At 44.3% G+C, this 15,442-nt stretch overlaps 1 protein-coding gene across 2 annotated transcripts in view; it reads right to left on the reverse strand.

Annotated features, from left to right (window-relative positions):
• TLN2 (talin 2) overlaps positions 1-15,442 on the reverse strand; it is a 393,238-nt gene that overhangs the window by 141,326 nt on the left and 236,470 nt on the right. For both annotated transcript variants that reach the window (XM_064267460.1, XM_064267461.1), the window contains 6 exons: positions 15,156-15,254; positions 11,673-11,840; positions 10,132-10,426; positions 7,475-7,641; positions 2,875-3,003; positions 1,621-1,734 (listed from right to left, as the gene is read on the reverse strand). In XM_064267460.1, coding sequence (XP_064123530.1) covers positions 1,621-1,734; positions 2,875-3,003; positions 7,475-7,641; positions 10,132-10,426; positions 11,673-11,840; positions 15,156-15,254 — 972 coding nt within the window. The remainder of the gene's footprint in view (positions 1-1,620; positions 1,735-2,874; positions 3,004-7,474; positions 7,642-10,131; positions 10,427-11,672; positions 11,841-15,155; positions 15,255-15,442) is intronic.

Raw genomic sequence — 15,442 nt, forward strand, 5'->3', positions numbered from 1 at the left:
TGGTGCACGACAGATTAGTAAGTAAACACAAGCTGTGGATCCGCCCCTGAGCATACATTCTATCCATCCTGCTCCTCTTTCTCCATTCAAAGTAGCACCTCTCATTTCTCAAACTGGAAAACCCAAAGCCCAGGGGAAATGAGGGAGGCTCAGCGTTCCCGAGGCATGACTGCTTTAAGGTAACGCTTTCCCATGCTGCTTAGGAGATGAGCCTCCCACACGTTCTTCCACGTTTCTCCTGTGTCCCACGCCTCATTTGATTAACCAGGCTTTAAAAAGTCAGCATAGATGCCATCATCACTGACGCCACGTGCATTCTGACCTGGAGACATGTTTTCTTTAGGATTCCCCCTTGTAGCAAGGGTAAAAAAAAAAAAAAAAAATCTTTGCATGGGATTTGTCCCAGGGCCCCTTCCAAACTGCTGGTCCCAGCAATTGCGTGTCCCTTTCCTCTCTCCATTGCAAGCTGATAAACTGTAATCCTTCCACTCCTTAGCAGGGACCCTGAGAGGCCTAGTATCTTCAGTCTCTTTGCAAAAGGTGGAGTGGGTACCTCATCTGGCAGCATTTTCTTGGACTGGTGTATCGTGTGCTTCCTGAGAAGCAGGGGCCGAACGGAGGCCTCAACAGGAAAGCAGCTCCACCACAGCTGGCGCCTGGCTCCCTGCACAGCATCCGAGGACAGGGCCCAGGGCCTCTCACATTGCTCAGGCTTTGCTAGAGCAGACTCACTCCTCGACAAGGTGGCTGGCCCTGGAAAACCTGGCATCAGGACTGGAGGGCTCCAGAAAGTTCCCCTCAGAAGGAAAGCCATTTCTGAAGTAGAAGCGGTGATGAGTCTCCCTTGTGAATCACTGTTTCACAAAGGAGATTTGAAGACTGAGAAATAGGGTGATTACTCCTCAAAGCTCAAACTCAATCAAATATGCCTCTCCACCTAGTCCTGCTACCAACTGCAAATACTTTCAGGAGACTCCAGTCAGACACACTGCCAATATGTGGGCAACGGCTACTTAATTAGATTTTGTGTCTGGTACAACCTGAAGGCCTCGAGAAAGAGGTGCCTGGGCCCTTACAGAAGGTGACACAAGGCTGATTACTGCACCCTTTGTAGGGAGCCAGCCTCATCACAGCGCCCCTGGTCAACGTCACAGAAGAACAGGGACAAAAGGGTAATAAGAGAAAACACCAAGGCATCAAAGTCACTGAGGTTTCATACGTGACAAGCAGGAAATCCAACCCTGCTCGGAGAGTACAGACGGACTGTGGAGGCCCAGCTCTCAAAGAGAGAAAGGTGCTCTGGAAACCCAACACTTTATTATTATTTCAGAGCCTGAAAATGGCCTGTCATTGATCCTCTCTGATCTGGTCTCTCAAAGAGAAGAAAAGAATCTGGACAAAGAAAAGACAATGCTAGACAAAGACGCATACTCTCTCTCCAAACCAGGCCCTGCACTCAGCTGACAAAAAGCAGACAAGGGTGCACCTGGAATATGGAAGCCAGTGCAAAGTGGATTAGGGGACATGATGGTCTGCATTAACCAATTACGCGGGCACCTGGTGCTCTAACGCTATCAGGGTTGTCTACAGCAGACTGCTCTCGGTCAGCCGGGCCCTCACCTTACAGCTCTGGACCAGCTGCTGCTGGGCTGCAGGGTTCTTGTTGGAAACGGCAGCGTTCTGGGAGGCTGCGATGGTCTGTGTGGCTGCAGCTGCAGCCTGCTTGGCTGCAACCTAGAAAGGAGAGAGGGAGACACTGGCCTTAGGGTTTACATGTGCAAACATACACACACGCACAAGTACGCACCTCACGTTCATTAAAGGTCTGGCACTGGCCTGCTCACTGACGACAGCTCACTCACGGAGAAAGAGAACTCTGGGAACAGACTTTGACTTTTAAAATTCATGGACGATTCTTATCTTTGTTTGCTTTACATTCTCTGGAACAAGTGATAAAGACAGCTACGCTTGAAAGCTGAGGGACCCACGTTCATTTGTCTTTTTCAAAAAGGCAAGGAACAATTCCAAGGCCACGATGGCACTGATAAGCAACACCAAGTCTGGATGTTTTTAGGGGAAAAAAAAATCAAGCAGCAGAGGCTGTTCTCTAGGTCAACCAAACGCTGGTGCTTGGGCCTTACACAGTGCAGGGACCTTGGTTCAGAAATACGTCGAAACGTCCCCTCTGGAGTAATTAATTGGGATTATTCTCTCGTGTGCTTCCAAGAACAAAAATGCCAATTTTCCAGAATACAGCTGACTGCATAGGCAGGGATTCCTCACTAAAGCACAGGTTCTCAGTCCCAAACCCACCAAAGTTTCGTGTCGTGGTCTCCTGCGTACATTCATGAGAGGAATGCTATTTTTTTACATAGTCTGGGCCTATTCCTAATGTTCTGAAAAATGACAAAAATATTTCTTCCTACTCCTTGCCATACTCATCCACCCAACCCCGATCCCCCATCTCCAGTCTTCCAAAAGGCATATATTCTATGGGTGCCCTGGAAAAGTCATTGCCTCCAACAAAACAGATACACTCTCAGCTAAAGGGACTTCCTGAACGTGGCCATCCTTTATGAAAGATAATCAAAGGCTCCATCAGTCCTGGCTCCTCTTAAGAAAATTCTGAATTCTATTCTTGAATATTAAACCCTTTAAGAATTTTAGCTTCATGGAGTTTCCATGAAGCCAGAACTGCGACAATTCCTCAAATCGTGTCAATGCTTTCATCGAACCTAAATCATGAAGCCATGTTCCTAACTGGATTTTAGCTTCCTTTATCTGAGCATCACCTTGTTAATCTGATTTTTTGTTTTTTCAAATAAGTCTTTGCAACTGAAAATAGAAACCTAGAAAACCAGCCTCTTTGCTGACCTCTAGTCGGTTGACGATCTTTTTCTTAATAGCATTCTGGGCGGCGGCATTTGTTGCCACGCGGAGACCTTCAGCTGCTTCTCTCAGCCTTTGCTGCTGGTCCTCATTCTCTGGGTTGGCCGCAGCCCCCTGCAATTGTGAAAATAAAGATCCCAAAAGGTCCAGGGAGCAGCATGCCCCAGATACTGAATTCATGCCTTCCGTCTTTTCCCTTCGTAACAGAAAGGATTTAGAAGGGAAAGCTAAGATGTTTCCTCTTATAACAAAGGATGTCTATGAGGGGATGTTTCCAAACTGCACCGCTAAGCAGCAGAAAGCCTGCGGTAATAATTAAACACTTGAGATCCTAGCTTTGGTCGTCTACACAAATGAACGTGTGGTCAGAAACCCGTGGTTTAAACAAAAGGACATAAGCTAAATTTCCCCTCTGCCCCCAACAAGTCTCTCAAGAAGAATTTAATTTTAATTGACATGAAAGATCCTCCTTTAGTAAATGTGAAAGGGTATGATTCTACCATGAACACGTAGGCTGGGGTGGAGGAAGTGAGGGAAAGGGATGGGAATGCCATCCAAAATGAGGATAAGGAAATGTTGAAGAAGGAACACGCCTAGGGATCATTCCCAGAGAGACTGGGTTGGAAACAAAGTGGAGCTGGTACGCAATGGTACCAAATCGTGGGAGGAATACAAGACCTGTTACCTGGCAGGGAAGAGGAAGGCACACAGCCCATCGACACACCATCCGTTTTCTAACCCCACAGGCCCTTTCAGTATGTGGCTCTGGTTTAAAGTGTCTCAGGGATCCAAGAGGCTTTTATTTAGATGGATGAGATTTTCAAGTAGGGAAAGGCTAAAGGTGATGTAGGGGAGGGTATAACTTTATTTCACAGCAATTCCACACAGACTTACAGTACCTTCAACATTCACCTACCACCTGCAGTCAAGCCCTCTCTCACAGCGCCTAATGGTTTTCTGACCAGTGAGTGCTTAGTGTGTGTAGGTCCGGTTTCTTTCTTTGAACACTTCAGGGCAATAATATTTGCTCATAAGGCATGGAAGGCAGACAGCAGAAGAAAACAGGCCCATTTACCAAAAAATGTTAATTTTCTGAAAGTCTAGATTTTCCAAACAGCCCATTTGCCAAATTTACCATTTTACAAGAAGGTATTTCTTTGAATTGAAAACCCTGGTGGCATAGTGGTTAAGCGCTATGGCTGCTAACCAAAAGGTCGGCAGTTCGAATCTGCCAGGCACTCCTTGGAAACTCTATGGGGAATGCTATGAGTTGGAATAGACTCAACGGCAGTGGGTTTATTTCTCTAAATTATTTGCAAAAGTTATGGCAATTCATACTGGATGGAGCCGTTTTAGCACTGGCAACAGAAATGCCTTGACAATCTTCTTGAATAGAATCTTCTATTCTTTCAAACTTTAACCACTTTAGTAATCCTGATTTGTGTTTCCAGCAACTGAAAAATTATATTTCTGCATTTCATGTGTGAAAAGATTGTTCGGGCCACTTTTGAGTTCTTTTGCATGTTTACAAAAGTAATTTTATTTTACTTTTCCAGTCATCAGGTATTCTTTAAGCTACTCTTATCAATGCCTCCAGTGGTACAACAAACTTAATTCTGTATTTTGAGCAGCTGGTAACCCACAGTTCTGCACTAATGTGGGTGCTCTGGGTCCTTCCTCAACAATGGCTTTTTTATGGTAAATATGCAGCAGATATGGGGCACTAACCTTGGCCTGAAATCTGTTACTGACCATGAAATATATTTTTTTTCTGCACATTAAGCACATTCTTTGGAAGTCTAACCATTCTATGTTCTTTCAACAAATAAACCAGTCCTTAAAATACTATTTTAAAGATAAAGTGACTTCAAACTAAAAGTTTAAAAAGTTTACAAAATCACTTAATGCTGTCCCATCTAATACAAATAATCAAAAACAATGTAAACACATAAAAGAAACACATTTCTGTATTTGGTAAATTCAGTGAATTGGTTTAGAGAGCACCATACATCTGGGCCTGGCTCAGTCTTAGTTACAGGATGTTAGGCTTAATCTTTTTGAGTTTTAATTTTCTCATCTGTAAAATAAGGGGTTAAGTAGGTTTTGTCTAAGGCTCTCTCCAGTTTATCAAAGAACATTTTGCAAACGTAATGGTTTGCTTGGAACCATGTTTAGAGTTAAAAGGAAAAAAAAAAAAAAAAAAACTAGCAAAACCCTTAAAAAAAAAAAAAACCACTACAAAAAACCCTAGTATGTATGCACGCATTGTGTGTGTGTGTGTATACATATGTGTGTGTACGTACACACACACACACAGGTCGAAACGGGTCAGGGGACAGAGGAAGGAAGTTCAGACCTTGCCTGCTCCTTTGGTCTCTCCTTCACCGCAACCCATGAGGTCTCTCTATGAACTATCAATCTCTTTGGAAACACAACGGAGAGTTCAGACAACCAAGATTCTCTACACTGTTCACTGTGTGTCAATATGCTGTAAGGGAAGTGATGCACATACTTGTTTGAAATACACTACTGCTCCACTGGAGGCCAGGGAGGTGGGATGAGATGCGGGCCTGTTAAACGAGCCTTATATGCATAGAAATACATAAAAATTTTATCTTGGTGGTGATGAAATTGAGTGATTTTTATTTTCTTATTTACATTTATCTGGATTTTCTATAAATTCCACCAGAAGCATGTGTTACCTAAAAAACAAACAGTAACACACGCTGCTTCGTTCAATTAAATATGCAAGACTAAATGGGCAAGTCCTGCCCAAAAGCAAGACGAGAAGGCAAAAGAGACAGGACCTGGACGAACGGACACAAGGAACCTGGAGTGGAAAGGGGGAGCATGCTGTTACATTGTGGGGATTGAAACCAATGTCACAAAACAATATGTGAATAAATTTTTGAATGAGAAATTAACCTGAGTTGTAAACTTTCACCTACCAAAAAACAAAAACCCTAGAGCACAATAAAACTAAAAAAAGAAGCATATGTTAGTTGCATAATCTACAAAAACTGCTTTATCTGTTTAAAACAGTCCTCACCTAGAGAAACACACATCAGAATCTCCTGGAGACCCCGTGCACGTGCACGGGCACATACAAAGGTCCCACCAGTACCCTGGGGGATCTGGATCTTTGGGGGCAAAGCCGAGGCATGTGCATTTTAGTATGTTTCACAAGAGGGCTCTGAAACAGACCCCTGGCTTTTACATGCATCATGCTATAGCAAAGCCGTAAAAACTCATAAAGCTGACTCAACTCTTTCTTCACACTCTTATCTTAGGTAATTTCTAAAACTGCCACCGGGATTTGAGGAATAGCAAAGCAGGAAACACTATATTATGCAAAATCTTGATAGGAGTTTAGCTAAGAAGTCAAATGGAGGACAAAGTAACATTAAGGAGGGAAACAGGTACAGGCGAATTTACTGTTGAAAACCTCAGGTTTAAATTAATCACCATTTTCAATACAGCCCAAGGTGACGACCCAGTGGAAAAGAGCTCTTGCTAAGCAGGGCACTTTGCGGTCCACAGCTGAGTCAGCATCACTCTCCGGGCATTTCATTCATAAACTCCCTGTCCTTCCCCTCTGCCACCTGACCAAGGTTACAAAGTCATATAGGCTTTCAACAACAAAAATGTACACCTGGCTAACCATCCTCTATCTTGATGGTACCTTCCAAATCTTCTTTTTTTTATTATGCTTTAAGTGAAAGTTTATAGTTCAAGTTAGTTTCTCATACAAAAATTTATACACACACTGTTTTGTGACCCTAGTTGCTCTCCCTATAATGTGACAGCACACTCCTCCTTTCCACTCCGGATTTCCTTTGTCCATTCAACCAGCTCCTGTCCCCTTCTGCCTTCTCATCATGCCTCTGGACAGGAGCTGCTCATTTAGTCTCATGTATCTACTTGAGCTAAAAAGAACACTTCTCAAGTATCATTTTATGTGTTTTGGTCCAGTCTAATCTTCGTATGAAGAGTTGGTTTCGGGAATGATTTTAGTTTTGGGCGAACAGAGAGTCTGGGGGCCATGTCTTCTGGGGTCCCTCTAGTCTCAGTCAGATCTTTAAGTCTGGTCTTTTTACTAGAAGTTGGGTTCTGCACCCCACTTTTCTCCTGCTCCATCTGGGACTCTCTGTTGTGTTTCCTGTCAGGGCAGTCACTGATGGTACCTGGCACCATCTAGTTCTTCTGGTCTCAGGCTGATGGAATCTCTGGTTTATGTGGCCCTGTCTTTTGGGCTAATATTTTCATTCTGTCTTTGGTGTTCTTCATTCTCCTTTGCTCCAGGTGGGTTGGGACCAACTGATCCATCTTAGATGGCCACTTACTAGCTTTTAAGACCCCAGATGCTACTCACCAAAGTGGAACGCAGAACATTTTCTTAACAAACTTTGTTATGCCAATAGACCTAGATGTCCCCAGACCCCTGCCCCTACAACTCTGTCCCTTGAAGTGTTTGGCTGTATTCAGGAAACTTCTTAGCTTTTGTGTGTTGTCCTTCCCTTCACTTAAGCCAAATCCTAACTGTTAATAATGTTCACTTCTCAATCAAACAAACCCCATGCGATACCTTTGCAGCTTCCACCATTCGAGCAGTAGAGTCAGCTAAGAGCTTTGCTGCTGCCAGGAGCTTCTTTGAATTCTCCATGTCAATTTCAGCTTCTGCATCTGACCTCATGGCGTTGACCAGGTCTGAGGTGGCTTGGGCCAGGACCCGGGCCTGGCGCACCATTTCCCCTAGACGTGGGATAGAAGGTAGTCTGTTTTTCTGCTTTCTTCTAAAGTTCAGTTAAAACTGAACTGGATTTACTCTCAGTAAATATTGTTTACCTCACTTTAAGAGCCCACTTACACAAAACTCCCCATAGCGAACTCTCTGAATTATGAACAGAGAAATAAATTACTTTCAAAATTTGGATTAAATTATACCACATAAGTAAAATCCACTAATCTGTGCTATTTGGCTCTGGCGAATTGGAAGCATGGACCCCAGTTTCATGCTTAAATGCTAAGTTCCTTTGGCCAAGAGCTCTCTCTCCCATTTTTCTATTTCCTTGCCTGTTTCTTCCCAGGAATGGTGTTGACCTTACATTACCAGCTGCTTGCTCTTATTGTAGCTACAATTTCATGGAAATCTGTTCCAACTTCTTTTTGGTAGTAAAATAATAATAATAATAATTATAGCCAACAATAAAAATAAAGCAATCCAAATTTAAGGGTTTCTTCCTCTCCCAAAGGCCATTGGAGAAGAACGCTGATGCAGCGTAATATTAGGAGGAAAAAAAAAAAAAACTTTTATAAAAATAAAAATGTGTCAAATGCAATGTGGTGTCTTGGCCTGGATCCTGAAACAGCAGAAGGACAACAGTGGGAAGCTGGTGATATCTGAATGAGGTCTGCAGCTTCGTCCCTAGGAACGTACCAAGGCTGATCCCTCAGGTTAAACGTGCCGTGGCTGGGTGAGCTGTTAAAACGCAGACTGTGGAGGGGTACACAGGAACTCTGTATCATCTTGGCAACTTTTCTGTAAATCTAAACCTCCTTCAAAACTGAAGTTTATTTAAAAAACAAAAGCAAAAGCATAAAAAAAAAACTCTGGAGACTTCCTATCTTCTTAGACCACTTATGGGGGATACAGAAAAGCACAAGATAGTTTTCTGAAAAATACTGGTTATAAAGTACTGCTCTGTGCTGGTGAGGAAGTGGGAAAGAGATTATTATAAACTACTGGTAGTGTTGCAAATTTTGAAACCTTTCTTGAGAGAAATCTCATAGAAACTTTAAAAACAAAAAATGTACAAGTCCGTTGGCCTGGCAGTTCCACTGACAGGAATTTACTCTACCTGTATGCTCCCAAAAGTATACCAAGATATTTTCACAAGAATGCTCACTGTGGTATTATTTTTGTAAAAGTAAAACAAACAAAAACTCAGAAACCACCTAAACATCCATTAAAAGATTACTGGTTACATAAGCCAAGACCCACCCACAGAACAGAACACAATGCTGTCACTAAAAAAATTCAGGTACAGGTTGGCATGGACAGTCTCTAAGACAGAGTGAGTGAAAAAGGTGCAAAAGAGTGAGTATGGCACTATCCCATTTATATAAAGAGTGAATTTTGTGCGTGTGTATGACTAAAAAGTCAAGTCAAACCCACTGTCGTCAAGCTGATTCCAACTCACAGTGACTCCCTGAGTTACAGAGTAGAACTGCTCCATAGGGTTTCCTTGGTTGTAATCTCTACGGAAGCAGATTGCCAGGCCTTTCTTTTGAAGTGCTGTGGCGTGGTTTCAAGCCGCCAACCCTTACTTAAGTTAGTTCTGTCTTAAACCTGTTTGTGTCACTCAGGGACCCTGTATACAGCAAGAAGGAGAAAACAACTTTCTCGTCAGATAAGACCGAAACTGAGGATTTATATGGGGTAATGATAGGCTAGAGTCCCTGGGTGGTGCAAATGGTTAATGAGCTTGGCTACTAACCACAGGTTGGAGGTTCAAGTCCACCCTGAGGCACTTCAGAGGAAAGGCCTGGCGATCTATTTCTGAAAAGTCAGCCACTGAAAAGCCTATGGAGCACAGTTCTACTCTGACACTCATGGGGTCATCAGGAGTCAGAACTGACTCAATGGCAACTGGGTTTTTTTTTTTTTTTTATGATAGGCTGGGTGTGCGAAGACTTATCCTTTCAATTTACAGAGTGAAGAAAGTATTTACTGTGAACCTACATCTTTAAAAAAATATTAAGTTTTTTTTTTAAGTCTTTTAAGTGTTGCCATGGAAGGTACATTATGGGTCTTCCTCTTTTTCCCAGGCTCAGGGAGAAAGCCTCCAAAGGACGCTGATGAAAACTTGTCCCTGCCAGTGACACAGGCAGCCCTCACCTTCCCTACACACAATCTTGACCACCAGGGAGCCCCACACTGCCACCCGCAGCCCTGCCCTCACCTTCCCTACATACCCCCTACGCATTCCCAGGGAGCCCCAGGCTGCCACCCACAGCCCTGCCCTCACCTTCTCTATGCACCCCCAGGGAGCCTCATACTGCCACCCACAGCTCCGCTCTCACCTTCCCTACGCACCCTGAGGGAGCCCCACGCCACCCACCCGCAGCCCCACCCTCACCTTCCCTGCGCACCCCCTGGGAACCCCACACTGACACCCGCCCTCACCTTCCCTACGTACCCCCAGGGAGCCCCACGCTGCCCACCCATGGCCCCGCCCTCACCAGCGTCGCCCATGGAGCTGAAGATGCTCTCGGTGACACACATGATGGTGTCGGTGGCCTGGTCGTAGCGGCCAATGGGTTCACCACGGCTGGCAAACTGTCGCACATGCTGCAGGAGGTCGTGCAGGGCCTGGCTGACCACGCTGGCTGCCGCGCTGACCTGCTTCAGGAGCTCGCTGTCATCGGTGGCCGCCTGGCAGGCGCGGACGCAGTTCTCTACCGATCGGTCCACGAGCTTGCCCGCCTCAATCAGCTGCTCCTGGCACACAGGGGAGCTGATGGTGGGGCTCACCACCTGCAGAGAGAGCGTAGCAGGTCTTGGGCCCTGCGGGATGACCGCTGGTGCCCACTGTCCAGTAACATTTCTGCTGAGTCCCTTCATGCCCTGGGCCTCAATTCCTAAGGTAGAGGGCCAGGGATTGAAGTCAGCCATTGCTAAGGTATCTCCCACTTCACTGCTCCGTCTCCATGACTTTAGATGTTCTGCTACTTAGTCTATATCTCAGTAATGATACATGATAATCCATGTTATTGATGACTTCTATAGAGAGAAATTTCCAATATTTACCAACATGCCACTTCCTTTTAGGATACACTGAAATGAGTCTTCTGAGCTGGGATAAGCAAAATACATAGAGGAATTGTATTTCTATTTCCACAGATACCTGGAGCTCTGCCTCATGGTATGTTAAGGAATAGGGGGTCTATCAGTTATCTGTGGATCCTAAGAAGGTAGACAAGGAAAACAGGAGGGAGACCAGCAACGATATCCTCCCAATTAATGGTGCAAATCCCACCATATGATATGAAACGCCAAGCTGAGCCAGGTCATGGATCTGAGCCACATGACATGGCACCAAGTTGAGAAAGGAGTCCATCTCTTGAAGATCACTTCAGCAATGACATAATGTGTTGGAATGCAAAGGTCACGTGGAATCAGACAGACCTGAATGATAATCCCGATTCTGCCACTTTTACTTCTATGGCCTTACATTATTTACCTGACACCTAAGGGCATCAGCTTCCTCATCAGTAAACTGGGGATGATAGTGCTTAACGTGCGGGCTTGTTGGGGAGATCTAATGACCATGCGCCCCTTAAATGGCAACAATTCACATTCTCACTCTGACACTGTGCAGTGTCGAAAGGGCTCTCAGAAGCTCTGTGGATCATTCCTGAGCCCATTTATGCTGCCGCTGTGCATAATGCAAGACCCCGTTGTGTGCAGGCACTGTGTATAGGTGCAAGTAAGACATACGAGATGTCCAAAGTGGGGCACCGAGATCTGCACGTAGAAACTGCAGGAAGACACAGAAAAGTACCAACTGCCCGAGGACTCGTGCAAAGAACAAAAGATAAAAGCAGAACCGGACAGCTTACGCTAAAATCTTATCACATTACCTCTGAGAAGACACTTGAAGCAAGTGCTAAGCCTTGGAGTGATTTTAACAAATTTTGTCCCCGTGCCCCCCGAATGACTGGAGGCAGGCGAGAAGAGCATGTGACACTTTGCAGAGGGCTGGGCATGCCAGCTGGCTTACCTTGGCACACGCCACAAGCTGGGAGGTGGAAAGGGCACACTGGGTGGCAGCAGCAATCACCCTGTTCTGTAGGACTGTATCCTCGGCCACTTGAGCAACATTCTTCGCCTTCAGCACCAACATGGCAGCAGCATTAGCAACAGCTTTGGCCAAACTCATTAAAACATCCTGAGAAAAGGGAACCAAAAACTGTTCACTTGTATTTTTTTCTAATCACCCACCACAGCCTAAACATAAAAAGTGGCTTCTCCCAAAACATTCTACTGAAATTCCATTTGCTCTTTTCCCTCTAGCACATTAAAATGTTATATCTCTCATACATCCATTAAGCAGCATAGGTTTAGACCTGAAATAGGTTAATTTGGGAGAACCCAAAAAACCCATTGCCGTCAAGTTGATTCCCTCTCATAGGGCAACCCTAAAAGACAGAACTGCCCCATAGGGTTTCCAAGGAGCAGCTGGTGGATTTGAATTGCTGGCTGTTTGGTTTGCAGCTGAGCTCTTAACCACTGTACCACCAGGGCTCCAGATAAGGGTTTTCATTTTAACCACTGATCCACATCCATGCACTTATTTGACACTAAGAATCTTTGCCAATTCACATGGTCGGTGTGGTGGATCGGGAGAAGCTTGAAAATATATCCGGACGCCACCAATACCACGTTCCGTGGGCAGGTTATAATTCACAGCCACCAAGTCATCGTGTCCCACTGTAACTTGAAAATTTATCTCTTAGGTTTCTACTCTGCAAAAGATTCAAGTTCTCATCAGAAATTCAGCCACGTCTCTGCCTGCAGAGGGCAACGTCGGACGTGCACACACAAATAGCTGGCATCAACACCTATAGCTCAAGAGCCAAGAAACCCTCTGAACATAAGCCAGTTATTCTCAGCGTTCTGTAGCCTGCTGGATAGGCATTAAATCATTATGGAAAGTGGAAAGGGAGCCTACATAAATAAACCGGCTACACGAGGACCTAACTGAAGATGCAAGGAGCTCTGACCACTTAAAGATCAGTTTACGCTTCCACTCGATGAAAAGGCATCTGTGCGCAGGATGGCAAATCCTTTATTTACCCTACCAGATCTGTCACTCCCTGGCTTCATCTGAAGAATTTACCACTATTATATTTAATTTATTTCTTTAATTTTAATATTGAAGGCAATTTATTTGGCTTGGAAATGCCTTCACATACATATGAATTGTTTTTATTTTGCACAAGCGTGTCAAGGCTTTCTCCCCCCATGGGAAATGCGGTCAGGAGTCTTTATTAATTCATCAGATAATAAAAAGCACTTTTGATTCAAAATCCAAAGGGCACCCAGAGTCTTTACAACAAGATGTTTTATGAGAAGGCATATTGGAAACAGTGCTAAGCCTGGGCAGTTTCACACAGAGCAGAGGCTATGTACCATCAACCCGTGAATCTACCAAGTCAGCTGATTTTAAAATGGACAGAAACCAAACACTATAAAAGCAGCAGCTTAGTTTAGTCTTTTTCTTAGGTCTCTGTTGTCTGCTCAGTATTCAAGGAAAAACCAAAGTCTACAATGTTGAAACCTGAAGATGCCTTTGGGGTCTGCCTGGCACTTGGCTACCACACAGCTCTTAGAGATGGCTCCCAAAATGGTCTGCAAAGTTATAGTTCTTGGACACCTATCTCAATGTCCTGTGAAAACACAGAAGGAGTGTCACAAATTATTAAAAAGGTTTTTAAAAATAACTTTCCAAAGTGGGTCCTGGTATTCCTTTGTTTTATATGAACCCATCTTTTCATGCAAGGACCAGGATTTGATCATGTAGAATCATGATTGTTACAAAGAGCTTTATTAGAATCATTTCAAGAAATCCTGTTCTTTCTATTAATTTTGGAAAAAAAAAAAAAAACAAAAACCCGACCATACAGTTAGAAAAAGAACACGATAATACAGCTAGAGTTGCTGACAAGGCCTTTGTCAAACTTTTCAACAAAACCACTATTATGTAGGCCGTGTAAAATAAATCTTTGTTAACGCTGGGAACATGCAGTACACATTGAGAATCCAAGAAAAGTTCCAAGATAGGATCTCAAGAATCAGAAAAATAGAGAGTAAGAAGTCCCCCGTCAGTAAACCAGGGGCTACCCGCAGGTGGAGGAGCTTGTAGTATCACCGTACAGGCGCTGGTGTTTACCTAAAGCCCTTACAGACAGGGAAGACATTCCCGTCAGGCCTTTCCATGTTAACAAAGCCTGTGCAGGCCCACTACCCTGAGCCCAAGCCTGCTTCCCTAGTATGTTTAAACAGAAACAAACATCAGGAAGCAGAGGCTGCATTCATTCTCTATGAAGACCATCTGTCAAAGGCAAAACAGCAAAGATTTAAAAAATACAAGGAGCATGTGATCTCTTAAGCCACAACTGTGACTTCCCTCTTCACCTTCCCAAAAGCTGTAGGGGAAGCAATCAAGTTTTCAGGGATTAAGTGAGTCACTTCAAGACAATTAAACCTAGCACACCAGCAGCTGAATCTCACATTCACCCAACTGCTAAATAGGTACCTGTCTACAAAGAAGTACCTGCCCTCATGCAAAAAAGTAAAGGCTAATAAAATTCTACAGAGTTCTCAAGTAGCTAACTTGGCATTAGATTTGGAAAAAAGCATCATCCAGGGAATTGGGGCTAAACTGTGATGTTTTAATTAGGATGCAAAATTAAGACGTAAGAGAAGGAAGCAGACAGAGAAGCACTGAGAGGATATGCTCATCTCAGCCTGAACCTCCCCATGGGAGGCCTCTGCAGCTCCATCTCTGGTGTCTGGTGGCTGGGATGGAGGGAGGCAGGCAAGATAAGTTCCTGTCTGAGCTGCAGAGCGATGATACTGGCAGTGCATTGAGCCAGCTGCAAACAGTGGCTACAGCTGCTCACCAGAGGACAAACAACACATGTCCCTGGCATTGAAAAAGAAGAGTCATGAAAAAGTCTCTCCATCATTCTAGTGGTTTTGGATGGGACACGGAAAATAGGACCACCTCTGAACACAAACAAAAGCCTAGACTACATGTGTGTGTGCACACATACGTGGGTGTGCACGTGTTTTCACTCTGCTATGCGGACTCAAGATGAAGCAATTAAAAAACACCCCCAAATAAATAAAACAAGATTGGTTAACAATTGATAATAGTAAAAGTTGTGTGGCAGATATATGGGGGTTCATAACACTGTTCTTTCCACCTCTGTGTTTGAAGAACGCCCAGAATACTGACGAACGATGAGAAGACATAAGTACATTTCAGTGACACTGCACGATATACATGGAGTGAGACTCTGTTAAAAACGTTTTAAAAACAATTAGCATAAGAGACCTCCCCGCAAGAAAATGCACCTCAATCTCATTTTTGACAGCTCAGGAAAGATTTGGTTTGTTTTTCATTACATTCTCCCTGCCTGGGTCTATGCTATCTCTTAGACCTTCTTCCACGATCGCAATGCTGCCACTATCTTACTTGGAACCGCTCATCGGTCTCATTCTCTCCGATCTGTCTCAGAAGATCCCCACTGGCTTGTCCGATACTTCCAGCAGCAGTCAACACTGTCTGTCGAGGCTATGAACAAAGAACATAGCTTAGTTGGTAAGAAAATGCATTTCCCCCTTGGTGTCATCAGACATGGTCATGCAGAAAGAGCAGAAAGGGTTCCTCCTGACCTAAGTGAGGATGTCACCGGCTGTCTGCCAGACAGGAGACATAAATGTCCTCGGGAACCTTGGGCAAGAAAATGCCCAATGTCTCAG

This window comes from Loxodonta africana, chromosome 13 (assembly GCF_030014295.1).
Source record: "Loxodonta africana isolate mLoxAfr1 chromosome 13, mLoxAfr1.hap2, whole genome shotgun sequence".
Taxonomy (NCBI): Eukaryota; Metazoa; Chordata; class Mammalia; order Proboscidea; family Elephantidae; genus Loxodonta; species Loxodonta africana.